The sequence below is a fragment of the Solanum stenotomum genome, chromosome 7 (genome assembly GCF_019186545.1).
Source record: "Solanum stenotomum isolate F172 chromosome 7, ASM1918654v1, whole genome shotgun sequence".
Lineage (NCBI taxonomy): Eukaryota > Viridiplantae > Streptophyta > Magnoliopsida > Solanales > Solanaceae > Solanum > Solanum stenotomum.
Genome location: NC_064288.1, coordinates 6791637 through 6808217, shown reverse-complemented (window position 1 = coordinate 6808217; position 16581 = coordinate 6791637). Strand labels below are relative to the sequence as shown.

At 32.3% G+C, this 16581-nt stretch overlaps 2 protein-coding genes across 7 annotated transcripts; both read right to left on the bottom strand.

The window, feature by feature from the left end:
• Positions 1 to 1252: 1252 nt before the first annotated feature.
• On the bottom strand, positions 1253 to 1994 carry LOC125870527 (FCS-Like Zinc finger 8-like). Its single transcript, XM_049550984.1, has one exon. The coding sequence runs from the start codon at positions 1895 to 1897 to the stop codon at positions 1316 to 1318; it is 582 nt and encodes a 193-aa protein (XP_049406941.1). The 5' UTR covers positions 1898 to 1994; the 3' UTR covers positions 1253 to 1315.
• Positions 1995 to 7788: 5794 nt separating this feature from the next.
• LOC125870519 (F-box/kelch-repeat protein SKIP30) lies at positions 7789 to 14309 on the bottom strand. 6 transcript variants are annotated; one of them, XM_049550970.1, is made up of 4 exons: positions 14094 to 14309; positions 10660 to 10762; positions 10523 to 10583; positions 7789 to 9419 (listed from the first exon to the last, which is right to left on the bottom strand). In XM_049550970.1, the coding sequence occupies exon 4, from the start codon at positions 9348 to 9350 to the stop codon at positions 8313 to 8315; it is 1038 nt and encodes a 345-aa protein (XP_049406927.1). In that variant the 5' UTR covers positions 9351 to 9419; positions 10523 to 10583; positions 10660 to 10762; positions 14094 to 14309; the 3' UTR covers positions 7789 to 8312. The 6 variants fall into 6 exon arrangements, with proteins under 6 accessions (XP_049406927.1, XP_049406930.1, XP_049406929.1 ...); XM_049550973.1 differs by having other exon boundaries at positions 10664 to 10762; XM_049550972.1 differs by having other exon boundaries at positions 10543 to 10583; positions 10664 to 10762.
• Between the last annotated feature and the right edge of the window lie 2272 nt (positions 14310 to 16581).

The window sequence follows — 16581 nt, the reverse complement described above, 5'->3', positions numbered from 1 at the left end:
ATGGACCGTATCAATTCATTCATCACCAAGACAAATAAGAGCAGGCTAAGAGCTGATCCCTGGTGCAACCACTGAAAAGTAGTTTGAGTCTCCTCACACCATTGTAACCCATGTTTTATCTTTATAATACATATTTTTTATCGTCCTAATGTAAGCCATCTATACATTTTTAGCCTTTAAACATCTCTAGAGGACTTTCCTCGGGACTTTGTAAGTCCTTATTCCTTATTCGATATTTTTTCACTAATCAATTATTGGGTATTGTTTATCCTGAATTTCTTACCATAAATAGTCTTTCCTTTTAGAAAAATGTTTAGGATTGCCCAGTACTTTTCTTGTAGCAACAAGCCAGGAGTAATTAAAACGAAATAATAGAGAGTCACCATTTCAATTCGTTCACGACTATAATCAATATTTTAGATAAGATGCCAAAGTTCTATCTCCTCGAGTTAAAAATAAATATGGAAAAGTCTCACTAGTCCAAAAATCATCATTCAAATTAAAGGAAATTTCTCTTTAACTTGATCATTACATTTTTTTTTTACTTTCTCCCTTTTAATTTATTTATTTGATTTTAATTTGATAGAGAGTTTTAAAAAATAAAGAAATATTTAAAATTTTGTGATCTTAAATTAAAAATATATAAAATATATTAAAATGTTCATTTATTCTTATGATTTTAAATATGCTGTATAAAAAGTTGGAATTAAAAAATTATTAAAAATTGTTCTTTTGAAAATAAATTTTTTAAAAAAATAATACAAACGAATTGAAACAAAAATAATAATTTAGAGTGCTACTATAATAAAAACAACAATCAAATGAGAGGCAGATAAGAGTTGTGACACAAATGAATCTAGTATTTTTCACAGAAACCCTGAAATAGTGTATATAAATCTATTAAAATTACAAATATATAAACCTATAATTTAGAAAATGTAAAAGTCCAAAGAGAGCAGATTAACCACGGAACTTAGATACGATTTTTTGACCGGAGATCCATGGATCACAGATGATATCTTCCCATGGCCTTCTTCCTTCTCAAAGCTCGGACATCCATCCAATGCATTCTTTTCGATCTTTTGTCCTATGCAAACTTGCAAAGCATAGACTAGATAAGCCGTATACTTCACACCAATCCAATCTTAACCAAAAAAAAAAACTAAGTACATCCTTAACTACTTTCATAAAACTTTTCAAATTATAAAATTTTATAAACCTCAGATAAATTATACACAACCAAATGACCAACTACATGTACCATTTGTTTTGGGCTCTTCAACATCAGCTTCACATGAGTGACAAATCTTGATTATCATGAACAATCAGACAACTTCCCCAAAACAGAGCAACTTTCAACAACACAATTATCAAATATATGAGTTTTTTTGGGATTAGGACCATGAGTAATCACACATGTATAGTCCTCTAAACTCTCCATTTCCCTCAAACTCAATCCACCCTTTGATGAATCTTTATCTTCTTTAACATTCCCAAATGCTAACACATGAGAATCCTTAGTCTTGATACCAAAATCTTTAAGCTCTGTTCCAAACACAACCATTTTGCTAGTACTGTTAATGCTTTCTTCATTCTCAATAGGGTCTAGCAGAGCAATTAGTTTAATACCTTCTAAAGTTGATGAACTGTTTTTGTCTTCATAATTTGCATATGATGAGTTTCTATCATATCCAAAAGGGTTGCCAAGATTGAAGATTTGTTTGCTATCAAGAATGGATTTTGGGCTAATTTCAGAGTCAACAAGAACATCAGATAAGCTTCTGGTTAAAAAACCATTGAAGAATCTTGGAGAAGAAAAGGACTTGTTATCTGCCATGGGACTCTGTTTGCTGCTCACTGCTCTTCTTGAATGGTTCCTCAGCATCACCATTAACATTTGGTATATATAACAATTTTTTTTCTCAGAAAGAAGAGGATCAGTTTAATAGTAGAAGATGAATAAGCTAAAGATTATCATATGGTGAAAGTGCTAATAAAAAGTGAAAAAAAAAGATGAGAGTTCAATGATTAATTTGAAGTAGGATATAGAGTAGGGACTTCATCTATTTGCCATTTTTAAGAAAGAAGTGAAGAAGCTCTTTTACGCATCTTTACGAATGGTTCGGAGCGAGATATAAGGTATAATTATCCTAAAAATAAAATGTAGGATTATTTTGTTCTGTGTTTGATAGGAGTAATTCGATGATCCTGAAATTATTTATTTTACTATTTATACTAATGGAATAATTTATTGAAAAATAATTAATCTGGATAACTTTTTCCTTACCAAACAACCCCTTGGAATTTTAATGGTCATCTAAGTTTTGTCCTTCACTCCTCATTGAAATTGAAACGAAAGCGAAGGGACATCAAATTAAATTAAAGAAACTTATTGAATCTCTTAGTTTTAAATTTAAATTAAAAATATATTTTTAATTTTATGATCGAAAATTTGAAACTAAAAAATTATAAAAAAAGTATAATCATTTTAAAGCAAATTAGGAAAAAAAGGATAAATAAATTGAAATAAATAAAATAATCATTAATAATTTTTTCTAATTCTCAAAATAGCTTTCTCAAAAACAGAATTCCTAACTTCTTGTTCACGTTGTATTCATTGTTCCTCCTTTTTGATAAAGTGAATTATTAATATATTTTTATTTAGGAAAACTTACATAAATTTCATTAATTTAGGAGTTGATTACTTAGATACATTCTAGTTTGCAATATCAAGAATTTTATTAGATTTTGGGTGTTCAAATATGCTCAGATACATGTATCTTGGGATATATAAAGTCAAAATTAAGTGTAATTTGTTTAAGATACTCTGTATTCAAGTGGATTCACATACCTAGTGTATACCAGATACATGCGAATTACAAAATACATACATATACATGTATTTAGTGTGTACCTAGTGTGATGCACATATATATCTACATGACTAACTCACTCTTCTCCCTCCCATCTCGCTTGCTTCTCTCCCTATTTTAATGTATATGGTTGTTAAAATGCATATATCTAGATGTATCTTCCTCGATATGTAATAGAAAACTCTTAATTAGTGATAAGATACATATTATTTTGAAAGTATAAATAATAATAATACTCCCTCTGTCTCATTTTATGTGGCACTTTCGTTTTTTGAGACTCAAACAGTTTAAGTTTGACTGAAAATTTCATGATTGCGCATGAAATTTTCAATTTTTTAAAATGAAATTTATATATTTGTAAACTATGTAAAAATAATAATTATATATCACAATAATTGATAATCTAAAATGTTTAAAAGATCTATAAAAAACTTACTATCAAAAATAGATTTGTTTGAATTTCAAAATGCAAAAATTGTCACATAAAATGAGACGAAAAAAATAATATATATGATAGTAAAATATGTCTAATTGCACAAACACATCAACCATTTCATAACACAGGAATTTTGTTACTATTTATTTATAAAGTTAAATTATAATATTTCAAACTTATCGGCTATTTATTATCAAATGATTAAAACAGACTTTATATATTTCAAATAATACAGAGATAGTTCTGACCATTTTCTCCAAAAATTAAAATGATGATAATGCAAATGTATTTTTGGTCTTGGTCAGACCCCACAATTGAATTGTTAATCTTTCACACTTGAGTGCACGCACTTTGGAGATGAATATATTGGGAGTCACTCACAAGAAAACGTCCGTTATTACTAGTAGAAATTACGTGTGAAGATACTTGAATGCTCTTAAATATATTTAATTATGTTGATTTTGTGTATGGTTTTAAATGGTTAAACAAAACAGTTCATACTTTAATTAGATTTTTCATTTCTTTGCACAAGGAGATTTCATTAGAGAAATTTGTTGTGACAGCCTAACTTAAGATAAGAAGTCTCATATCGATAAAATACAGGAGAAATATTGGGTATATAAATAAGCAGACTTTACTTATTAGCGATGCGTTTTAAAGTCGTGTAGACCTAAATATAAACGGACAATATTACTAGCGGGCTGGACCGTTACAAATGGTATCAGAATGACTCCGGTGTGATGTTAAATGTTTTGCTTTGGTGATTTTTTTTCTTCCGATTTTTTAAAATTTAAAGATCAAACCAATAATGTTCTTGAGGAAAATAACACCAATACTCAACTTAGCCCCTCGTACTACAAATAAAAGTTGTTTAATGTACATTTACAATTCAATTCATAAATGAATTCCCTTGCTTCTAAAAAGACAGAAACTAGAACATACTATGAAACATCAGCTTGCAATTAATGCACTTAATTAGGAGAAAAATAAGAAATCAAACAACTTAAAATAAAATTAATTAACCAGCTCCATTGCAAAGAAGAAGTAGAAAAAAAAAACATGTACAGAAGATTAGGTTGATAATTAAAGTGTAACATCAATATGTATAGCTTTTTTTTTTCTAATAAAATTATCCTAAGTTAATAACCAAAAATTAAGGATGAAAGGAAAAATCTAAAAAATTCAAATGGTTTTGCACATATTTGTGATATACAACAAATCTCTCTTGTCACTTTTCTATATATATGGTATCCCAGATACATGCGAATCACACCAGATGCATTTATCTAATGTGATTCGCATGTATCTGGAATACATAAGGACTCTCGCTCGCCTCTCTTCCTGTTTTAGTGTATTTGATAGTAAAAATACATGCATCTAAGTGTATTTTTCTCAATATATAATAAGATAATTTTTAATTAATGATAAGATAGATGTTTTTTTAAAAGTATAGATAATAATGAAGTATGTCTGATTTATATAATTTTTCCTTCTAATTTTGCGAAGGTGTAGAGACTAGAGCCCACTGCATACATCATTTTGTTCCCACATTATTTCATTAGGTCCACATGATGATGAGTTATTTCTCCTCAAGAAAAAAGTGACCGGTGCAACTATTTCAGTTTGGGTTTAAGTACACAAATGATCGACCTTAAACTTAAAATATTTAATATGGGGCTTGTTTAATTACTCTCTTTATCCATTTTTATTTGTCATGTTGTGCTTTTCAAAAGTCAATTTGACTAATTTTTAAAATTAAATTAGATTACATTAATTTGATATTTTAAACAAAAAAATTAGATATTCAAAAACTATACGAAAAGAACTATAAATTGCAATTTTTCGCATATCAATATGATGAAAAAATATATCGTAAAATATTAGTCAAAGTTCTTATAGTTTGACTCTTAAAAAAAGGAAAATATAACAATTAAAAGTGAATGGAGATAGTAGCATTTAATGACATATATATATATATTCCTTGGAAGTCATTTGATATGGTGTATAAGAAAGAATAATGTTGAATAAAGTGTATTAATAATGCATACATTATTAATGTTTGCTTATTCTGCTGAGATTATCTTTTATATAGTATTTGATTTAGTATATTAAAAATAAATCATGTTACATAACTTCTATATAAAAAATATATTTACAAATATACCCATCATACTCTTTAGTTTTGGAAAATAAAAGATATCTTGAGAGGGCTGGGATTTGAGGGGCAGTTATGCCATTATTAATTAATCTAATGCATGCGTTAAAAATCCTCTATATTACTAATATATAAAAATCCATAATTAGTAATACACATTTCAATACATATGGTTTATGCCACTTGCCAAATTAATAAAGGTTAGGGCATTTTATCCATGGGAGGGAAGCAATCAATTATGCAAAAGTCTCTTTCAAGAAAAGAGAAGTCATTTTAGGAGCAAAAATGGGTCAAAACTCAAAACCATCAAACAAAAAAAGGAAGGAAGGAGGGTTCCACATTGTTTATGTCACTTAACAAACAACTTGAGGGTTCACAACACTATTCAACCATTATATTCATGTCACTTACTAATCAATGTGGGGATTCACATTATTATCCAACCATTTATTTCTTTTATTTGTAATTATGATGCCTGGTTCCTTTTTTGTCTTCTGAGAAGGATAGGTCATGCATTGCTAACTCATAAATATCTTAAGTACACAAACTTCATTTTAACCATAATCACCACCACATGACTAATCAAGAACAAATATATGTATTTTACTTATTAACTATGTTACTTAATTAAGGCAAAAAGTTAGACACCAAGTTTTGCTAGTTAAATAATGGAAAAATTACTCCTCCGTCCACTTTTAATTGTCATAGTTTCCTTTTTCAGAGTAAAACTATAAGAATTTTGACTAATATTTCATGATATATTTTTCCATCATATTGAAATACAAAAAATTGCAATTTATAGTACTTTTCGTATAGTTTTTGAATATCTAAATTTTTCGATTAAAATATCAAATTAATATAATCTAATTTAACTTTGAAAATTAGTCAAATTGACGTTCAAAAAGCGCAACATGACAAATAAAAGTGGACGAAGAGTCGAAGGGAGTAGAAAGTAAGACAAGCATATGATATATATTTATTATACATGATTATAGTTGAAAAGAATTATAATTCACAACTATAGTTAGAGATTTATAACAATTTTCTCTCTTCTTTCTCTCTCTCACACACACATTTCTCCTCTTTCTGCCCTCTCTCGTTTATATCTCTCCTCTCTCTGTCCTCTCTCGCTAGCCTTTTTCTGCCCTCTCACTTCACGTCCTCTTTTCTCCCTTAATACAAATAGTAACAACTAATGATACAAATACAAATGTTAACATCAATGATACAAATAACAATTGTCAATTATACATATTCTTTTAAGCGATACAAAATACAATTACAGATGACAACAAATAAATACACATGACAACAATCAATAATACAAAATACAAACACACAAGACAACAATACAAATACACATGACAACATATGCAATTTATTACGAAATACAATGTTGATATAATTGTATTTTTTTTATATATAAATTGCATTTCGTTAATACACTTAAACTTGATACAATATTATATTGATATAATTGTATTTCCTGATACATATACATACTAGTTATATATATAATATATACAATTATCCATAAACAATATAATTCTCTTCTCTTCTCTCTGAGCCCCCTCACCTCTTCCCCCTCTAAAATCTATCGATGAAAATTAAATATATATCACTTCAAAAAATTACATATTCCCTTGAAATAAAACACTCACTTTCTAAAAGGATAATACACTCTCTTTCTAAACAATTAAGTATTTTTTATTTTTTCATTTAAAAAAATTAAATTAATTTAATCAAATTTTAATATAATTTTTTTTCCGGATAAATAAGACTGTGACGCCTAAAGGTGCACTGTTTGAGCACGAGGACTTCACGTGAAGGACAGGCGCTGAGTTTTTGTTTTTAACACAAAGCTCATAAAATAGACTATTTTTTGTCTTCACATCACAAATCACAATCCATTTATCAAAATTTGTTTAGATCAAAATGATTTCGGATTGTGCTTTTTCCTAGAATTATCAATGAGTGGTAATGTGCTTGTTACTACTAATATTCAAGTAAATAATGTTTGAATTGAAGAGGACTAATTGCATGTTTAAAATTGTTGTATTAAATTTTTAATGTTTTTCTTTATTTTATTAAGAGAATTTGATCAAGCTGGCCCTAACTTATTTTGGTTCGACAATTGTGTGAAGGTAGGAACTTAGGGAAAATGGAGATAAAAGAGAAATGGAGAGGAGCCGGATCAATTGAAAAAGGCAAGCCAAGAGATTTATAGTTTCTTCTCTACATACCATCATGTAACACAGAGTCCCAATTTACCTATTCATGGTTAGATGTCAAAGCAATTCACTTGCAAACCAATCCATTTCATTTCCATGGAATCTTGAATAGTGCTTGGTAGATTAACCAAGTACAATGAGAATTACTATATATAACATGGCTTTAGAATCTCAAATGCCCATCTTGTGGCTAGCTAAACTATGATTTGGTTTATCCTAAAGACATGGATATTTCTTGATTTGACTAAAAGAAAAAGACCAAAAAGATTTAGGTTCACTTTGTTGAAAATAGACAAACATGGCCACTGCGAATCAAGCAGGGGCAACAACAAACTAATTTATCTTCCATACAGACAACACAAGAAGATAACAAAAACTCTGAGAAAAGACACCTCCTTGATGCAAATACGCGTATTTTTCATGTTAAAATCGCCAACATTCAAGGTATGGACAGAGGTTTACTAAAAAAAACCAGCAGCATTGAGCAAAAAGGGTTATATATACTATGCAAGGAAGCTGAACATGTAATCCCTTGCACTCTGCAGGAACAACTTAAACCCTTTTTGAAGTAGTTATCCAACGAAAACTGCAATGGAATTCGATCTGTTATACAAGACCTATATTCTCATTAGCGTGCAGCCAAGGACCGTTCCTCTACACCTTGTCATTGGAGCAACTTGACGCCACACTTGCCTCTCATTTCCGAGTGTCAGGACATCAACATCAGACAGCAATTTAATGTCCCAATTCCAGCGCTCGGGTCCAATAACCCCTCCAACAATATAGATATCATCTCCCAGACCTATCATTGCAAACCCAATTCTTCTACGGAACTCGGATGCTGAAACTACCATCTTTCTTGTTTCTCTTTCCTGCCTGTATATGAGCCAATGACTCAATACATAAAGCTCTCCCCTAACAACAGCCATGGGACCTTGGAGCCAACCGTACTCATGCACAGTCCAACCCTGCTTCACATTTTCCAAAACCTGAACAGTTGACAAACCTTTGTGCAATACATGAACTTTACCACCAATAACCACTCCTGAGCAGGCAGAGTTGTGTGTGTGATGAAGATCAGGGATCGGATCCCAAACATTCTTCTCGGGATCATAGATTTCTGCTTTACATATTGATTTTCTGCAGTTAGTGAAACCCCCTGCAACAACTATCTTCCCATCAAACACACAACAAGAGAACATGGCTCGAGGCACAATCATAGACGCACACAGACTCCATTCTCGGGTTACTGGGTCATATGACCAGACCTCATCCGTGGCAAAACTTCCATCTTGGTCACCAGTCAATGGATCCACAGCATCACTACCACCACCAAGAACAAAGAGTTTTCCTGCAGTAGATACCACACCGAAGTGTGCAAGATGTCTGATGTTTGACGGAAGAACAGGGAGAGTAATCCAAAGATCACGCATAGGATCATAAAGCTGCCATAAATTATCAGGATCAAAGGCGCAGACACATAAAAATTCTTCAGATGAATTGACCTCCCGTCTTGCCTTAAATAGTTCACCACTTCGAATAGCAGCTTGCCAGGAATGGGAAACAAGTTCTAACTTGGGATGAAGATAAAATGGAACCCGTGCAAGACACCTGAGAGCAACAGCATCAGGAAGCCCTTCAATGAGTACAGACATTACTATCAAGCTTGCATCTACCCCAATAATACTGAACTGACTGATAAATCTTGTTGTTTGAAAGTCAACCTGAAAAACTTGACAAATTAATGTAGAGATCCAGAACAGACATCATAACTAACCCATATATCTGCTAGAATAACGAGCAGCATATAACAGGATGATTTCAACTTCTTTGTATTGAATATGCGAAATGCCAAATATCTTAGTCAATCAGAGCTCTGTCTGCATTCTAAATGCCCTTGCATCCCAATCTTCATGCATAATGGACATGTAGAAAAAAGACAAAAGGTCACCTCTCTCCAGACAATAGAAAGGAGAGAAAAAAAGGACCTTTTAATTGTTACCTTCTCAGAAAAAAAAAAGGACCTTCTGTAGCAAGAACTAACATGTTTATCAAGTGAACTTATGTCCCTTCCATTAGTGATCCAATTTTTTGATATCCTCATCAAACACTATAAGCTTATTGGAAGTGCTAATACATGGAAATGACGCAACAATCTTTCTATTTCATTTGGAAAAGTTGAATTAAAAGACCACCCAACAGGATAACTAGAAGATTTCCCCCTACAATTTCAATACGCCTCATAAGATCCCTATCACCAGGGATATTATCAGTTTTTCTACAAGGCAAATATTATATGTTCTATATCAATGACCTCCACAACATTTTCAAAGAGAAGAATCTTGCGAGCAGAGAACTTAAGAAGGTACTGTATCAAGTACTTGATGTGTCTTAACTAATTCTCCTGATTTTGTCCAAACAATATAGTCCTACACAAAGTAGCTACATTTCTCAATGCATAAAATATTTACTATGCCATAAAGATCCCCATCCTACAAAAGCATACAACTGTATTTTAGAGAAACTTACAAGCAGCTAGATAAACATATCCTGTGCCAACCTGATCTCTCAAAATGATGTGGAACCTAGAGATATCATGTAAATCTACAAACTCTCGCCGTATCTCATCCAGGGTGGAGATAGCACTAGTAGTTCCTTAGAAAAGGGTGAAAGAGGCAGGAAGGTTCAAGCAAAACTAGGGAACAACCATAGAAAAAGGGGGAGAACAGTTGAAGTGGAACAATATGGCAACCACAATCCTAAAGTAATAATTTATTCCATTTGACTTTCGTCAATATGTCCAGTTTGAAAGCAGCTAGAATGTTACCAATCACTGTAGTTAAGTACCTGGGCAAAACGGTGCCCTGTGATATCTTCTCAGCTACTTTCTGAATAAATCGAAATAAAAATGTTAAGCAGAAACTAGAAAGAAAATCCAGCAATTAACTCAGGCCGTGACATCACCTACAGATGTGAACACTCTCCCTCTTGCTTCAATTTGATTTCACTTCTTTGTATACAGGAAGTGCAGTACCATGCAAATTAATCCTCCACGAAATTCACCAACCTGGATTATCATTTGGGGAGATTAAGCAAACAAACATACAATGAAGCTATTAAGTGTAGGAGGATGTGAAAGAAGTATAAAGATGTCCTATTAAAGCTGAAATGACATAAAATTGTAGTTGTATTTGACTTGATTGCTTTCCCTTCACAGAAAGAATTCACCCATTTGGGACAGACCAGATTGGAATGTTGGCCAAAGAATTGGACGGAAGGATTTTATTTTTCAATAGTACACCTATCTACTTAGAGATTACCCCTGCTAGTGGAGAAATGTAAGACAGAGAAACTGACAGCAAGAAAGAGAGATCACCAAGACATGGAAAATAAAATTAACTGAAGTATAAAAACAACACCAATTTTTTGGTTCTTATAATGGTGGAACCAAGTCTGTCCCAATGTTACAGCCCCAAATGGCTGACCTAACAGCTGAGTCGTCAGTGTAATAGCCTTGGAAAGCAGGGATTTCGGTAGTGGTGACACTAGGTGGATTCTTCCTTTCTAACCCTTGGTGCAGAGTTAACTTATACTTATATTGGTGGGAGGTAGCACAAAACTTGTGAATTAGTTGCGGTGTGTGCAAGCTTGGGCTAAACACTACAGTAATAAAACAAAAAGAATTCTCTCTACATTATTACAAGCAGCATTTGCCCCAACCCTAATATAAAACAAGGTACCAAAGAAGCATTGAGGGAATTTATCCATTTCTACTAATAAAAGAGCATTATAAGTGGCTAAAGAGTATTACAGTAGACCTTTACCTCCCTAAACCACGGAAAATTTAAATGAGAGAGATTTAGGCCTTAAATAGTTCCACGGAAATTAAGCGTGAGATACTCAGGTCAAAAGTCATGTTATATACAATATTAAAAGTAGTGATTGATAATTCAAATTTTATCTTATGACAACAAAAATCCTCAACCTTACCATTTTGGGACTTAATGTTTGTTCTGATTGGAAGAGGGAAAAGGGTAGTTACAGATAAAGCAAATAGAGCACAGCAGAAAGTGGAAGGCCAAATAAAAGAAAACAGACAAAAAGAATGCTAAGAGCTCATTTTAAATCCACAGAGAAAGCAAAGTAAGCAAAATGATTGGTGATGGTAACCTTGAGGAATAAGCACAAAAGGAAACAATTATCACAAGCATATGGAGAAATCTGGAGGTACAGTGAAACAAATTCTTTCTGTGAATCAAGCTTCAGCGATTGGTTAGAGAATACTTAAGAACTGACCAGAAAACAAAACGATTTGATGCTTGACTGCCTAAAAGCAAGAAATCTCGCTACGGATAAAAGTGCCCAGTGAAATCCAGAGTAGACACTAACAGTAGTTTAAATTACAACTAGGAGGTAAAAGGACAGAAGGTTAATAAATGGCTTGCGCTACTGATGATATAGGCAGTACGAGCTGTTTCTTTCCAGTCACTTTCAGGATTATGCAATTTATATTGCACAAACATCAGCATCTCAAAGCCAAGCAGATTGGAAAATCAACTTAGTTTGCAAGCAAAAACTAAAATAAGATTCCCGGTTATAAAACAGAAGATAATAATATTAAAGAACAATAACAAGCTTGATCTTAATTTAGCTCATTTATTGAGACCCTACTCATAAATTTCACTTATGTGAGGTTCTTATCGTCAATCCTAATTCCTAAGTTTGAAACAGAGGGGGGCTGCAGGTAGGTTGATAGGCAATGTAAAGATAGCAAAAAAATGATAATTGGAGAAATGTGAATGGTGAGGTGGATGTGACTATACAAGATGATAATCGATTACATCCGTTAGAATGTGCAAGTAGCACAAATAAAAGGATAAATTGAGAGGAGGTCGCTTAGAATGATTTGGTCATGTTATAGACTTCCAAACGCACCTATTTATAGGTGCCACTATGCTAACTGAATGTGTCAAAAGGGCGAGGTGGATGTAAAACCACATGGAGATAAGTAATCTAAAAAATTGACAATATTTCATACCTCCTCCATTTCATTTTATATTTCTTAGTTTGATTGTTTGACTAGGTACGAAGTCTACATTTTTTTGAGAATGGTGACATTGAATACGAAGTTTAAGACATAAAAAAAACTTTTGAATCTTGCGGTCATAAAGTAAAGGTGTATATAACATACCAAAAATATCTTTCGAATTTTGTAATCTTAAGCATTTCAAGTCATTCTTAAAAGGGAGTGTCATTGTCATTAAGGTAAAATGAGATGTTAAAAATAAAGCTTAAAATATATAGAAAAGTGGCATTTTTTGAAACAAAATAAAAAGGGAAGTATGACATATAAATTGATACGAAGTTAGTAAGAAGAACACACACACACACAAAAAAAAAAACAAGAATCTATTATGCCAATACCCACTAATAGGCTGTCATTGTACACTTACATTATGTTCAGTGTTGTGCCCTTTTACTTTGGTTAAGGTTTTGAATGTTGGCATACAAATAATTGTGAGATTTGGATAAACACTAGTTGCATTTGTCTCACTAAAAATTTGAGCACTTCAATGAAAATAAGCCCAAACGAAATGGCAAAGATCATTTAGCCAACCTTAACTAGTTTAGAATTGAGGCATAGTTGTTGATGTTGTCTTGAGACCTGCAGCTAAGTTCTTTAGCTGCAATGGTAGAGTAGTACTATATAGCCCCATACTTGTTGCGCGAATATAGTAATTGAACATAAATCTCATACCATGATGAGAAAAGTCTTCCAAGTGTCTACATTGTTAAGTTGCTATGACTATAGATGTGTTTGTTCATTTCGAAGTGGAAATCAAAATCCAATTCTTTCACCAATCCAGTTAAACATCTTTTATAAACTACATTTTTTAGAAGAGTGATTTTATTAAAGTATACTAAAAAGACACTAAGATGCAAAAGATTTAATACACGGTTGAATCTATAGATTAACAACAAAGAACTGAAGATCAAATTGATTCCTCCATCATAAACAAGTATGAACTATCATAATAAAAAGCAGAAAAGGTAAATAGAAACACTCTAAACACACAAAAACAGCCAAATCTTAATAAGACAAATCAAATGATGGCAGTTGAAAAAGTATATAAACATAATCACCCAATTATAACCCAAATCCCTAACATAAAGAAACAAGTATAAAACAGCAAAAACAGAAACTTGGGTGTTTCAAGAATTGGGAAAATGGGCAGTCTTGAAAAAGAATAATAAAACAGTAAAAAGCTAAACTTGGGTGTTTCAAGAATTGGGGAATCTTGAAACTCTTGTACAAATTCCAAGAATTAAGTAGAAAGCAAACCCGATTCCCAACTGATTAAGATGAAATTGAAAATGGATAATCAATATATATATACCTTAACCCGAAAACCCTGCAGCCTTCAACAAGTAGAGCTGAAACAAGATATGCAGGATGCCCCTTTTTTGGTGTAATTACAAATGAGGAAGGAATAATCAAAATACCAGATTTACCATAAACAATTTGACAAGTGATTTAGAAGAGAGTGTTTTTGGAAAGTAAGTAACATGCGTTTACCCTACCAAATTAAATTAAAACAACAAAGAATAGATTAGGCATATTCTATTCCATTTGGTTCGGTTTTCTATTCTGTCTTCCAAAGGATAGTTTTATTTCTACTTGTCCAACCATGGTACAAGAACTAGTACTCTTTCTATAATTTCAATTTACGTGACATATTTTATTTTTTTGGAAAAAAAATTTGATATATTTTTTAATTTTGTTATTTAAAGCTAATATACTCCTTGTTCTGAAAATACTCATATATATCTCATATTGTTATATAAATAAGGCAGAATGGTCTGGTGGACCCTTGTACTTGTATCTATTTGTATTGTGAACCCTTATACTTATCCTTTTGTCATCTGGACCCCTAAACCCATCCAAACTCAACATTTTAAACACTTTTTTTGATGTGGTATGGAGCGTGTTGCACAAACACGTACACGTTGGCCAAAAAGAAAAAAAAATAATCCACGTATGATATTATATTCCACGTGGCAAATGACTCACCTTAAACTAAGAATAGTCCTAACTCCGGCGAAATTTTTCAAACCTTCGCGACTTTTACACTTCTCCTCTTCTCCTCTTCTCTTCTCCTCTCCGCGACGTTCATCTGTGATTTTCCTCCAAACCTTCGCTCAGTTGAAGCTCAGTTCCACTCCGATTTTCGTTGTAAGTTCTTGCCTTTTGCGTTAGTTCTGATCTTTTTCATTTTCTCGCGCGTATCTGTTTGATTTTAGGGTCGATTGTCATTCGATTTTCTGAAATTTTTTGGGGATTTTACTTTGGTTTAGATGTAATATTAGTGTAATATGCTTTCTTAGTTGATGTATGACTTTGAGTGACTTCAATGGCATATTTCGTGAATTCGAGTAGATTCTAGGGTTTATTCGTAAAATCCCAATTTCAACTAAAATTAATATTTTATTTCTGGTCAATTGTCTTGGGTATTGATAGTGTTAGTTGAGCATTATTACATCAATTACAGTCATGGTAAGTTAATGGCTTTAACTGTTACAACAATTCATTATTTCCTTAAAAAAATTAGGGATTTTTGTGTTACAGTCATGGTAAGTTTATGGTTTAACTGTAGTTATTATTTTTGACTTTACAGGCATCGTAAGGTCATGGCTTTAACTATAGTGACACTTCAATTTCACTATGGGGGCTGTTTTGTATCTAATCCTACTTTAAGGTATGTCAATGGAATCAGTAGTGTTGAAAAGATTAATATAGATGTAGATGAGTTGCATATTATGTTATTTCATAAAATAGCAATGGAATTGGGTGTTGAAAATGTTGAGACATTTGGATGTAGAGTCAACAAGAAGGGTGTTTTTTACATGTTAAATACTGATTCTGATGTTTTAAACTTTCTGAATGGTTTGAAGGGTGCTGATTTTGTTGATGTATATGTTGTACATCCCATTAGTATACCTTTAGTTGTAGAGGAGATACTTGTATTGCCTAGCACTAATGCTGATGTGTCCTCATCTCCACAACAAGATAATGCTGATGTGTCCTCCTCCCCACACAAAAATAGGGCTGATCTGTCATCCTCCCCACAAATAGATAGGGCTGATGTGTCTTCATCTCAACCATTTGATGAAAATGAAAATAGGGATTTAAACCAAAATCAGCCCCTTTTAGTTGAAGAGCAGTCCCCTTTAGTTGAAGAACAAGCCCCTGCCCCTAGAGTTGAAGAACATTCTGATTCTGATTCACTCTATGATATTGATGAAAATATTGATGATTTGAGTGATTTGGATGAGGAGTTGCTTCAAGCTAGGCAGTCTAATATTCAAGAACAAGTTAAAGAAAAGACTGCTAGAGTAAATCTAGATGAGATACCATCTGGTCCTGTAGGTATAGATGCTGGTTTTGAAGACATTTATAAGGAGAAGAGGGGGAGATTTGAAGGCAATTTGGGTGGTGATGACCCTTATTTTGATAGCTCAGATCCTGGTAGTGACATTAGTGAAGATGAAGGGGATCCTGTTGAGAATGATGAAGTGGTAGATCTAGCACCTAGGAAGGAAAGTACAAAGATCTACTTTGATCCAACTGCTAAAAAGGTTTTATTTCAACTGTATATGGTATTTTTGAATCACATAGAGTTCAGGGAGGCACTGCAAACTTACTCTATTCAGAAGGGTGTTAATATTAAGTTGAAACCTAATGAGAAGGAAAGGATAAGGGCAAAGTGTAATAAAAAAGGTTGTCCTTGGCATATTCTTGGAAGTATTGATGGTAACACTGGAAATTTCAGTGTTAAAACATATTTTCCTGTCCATAAGTGTTTTAAAAGAACAAGAAACAAACTG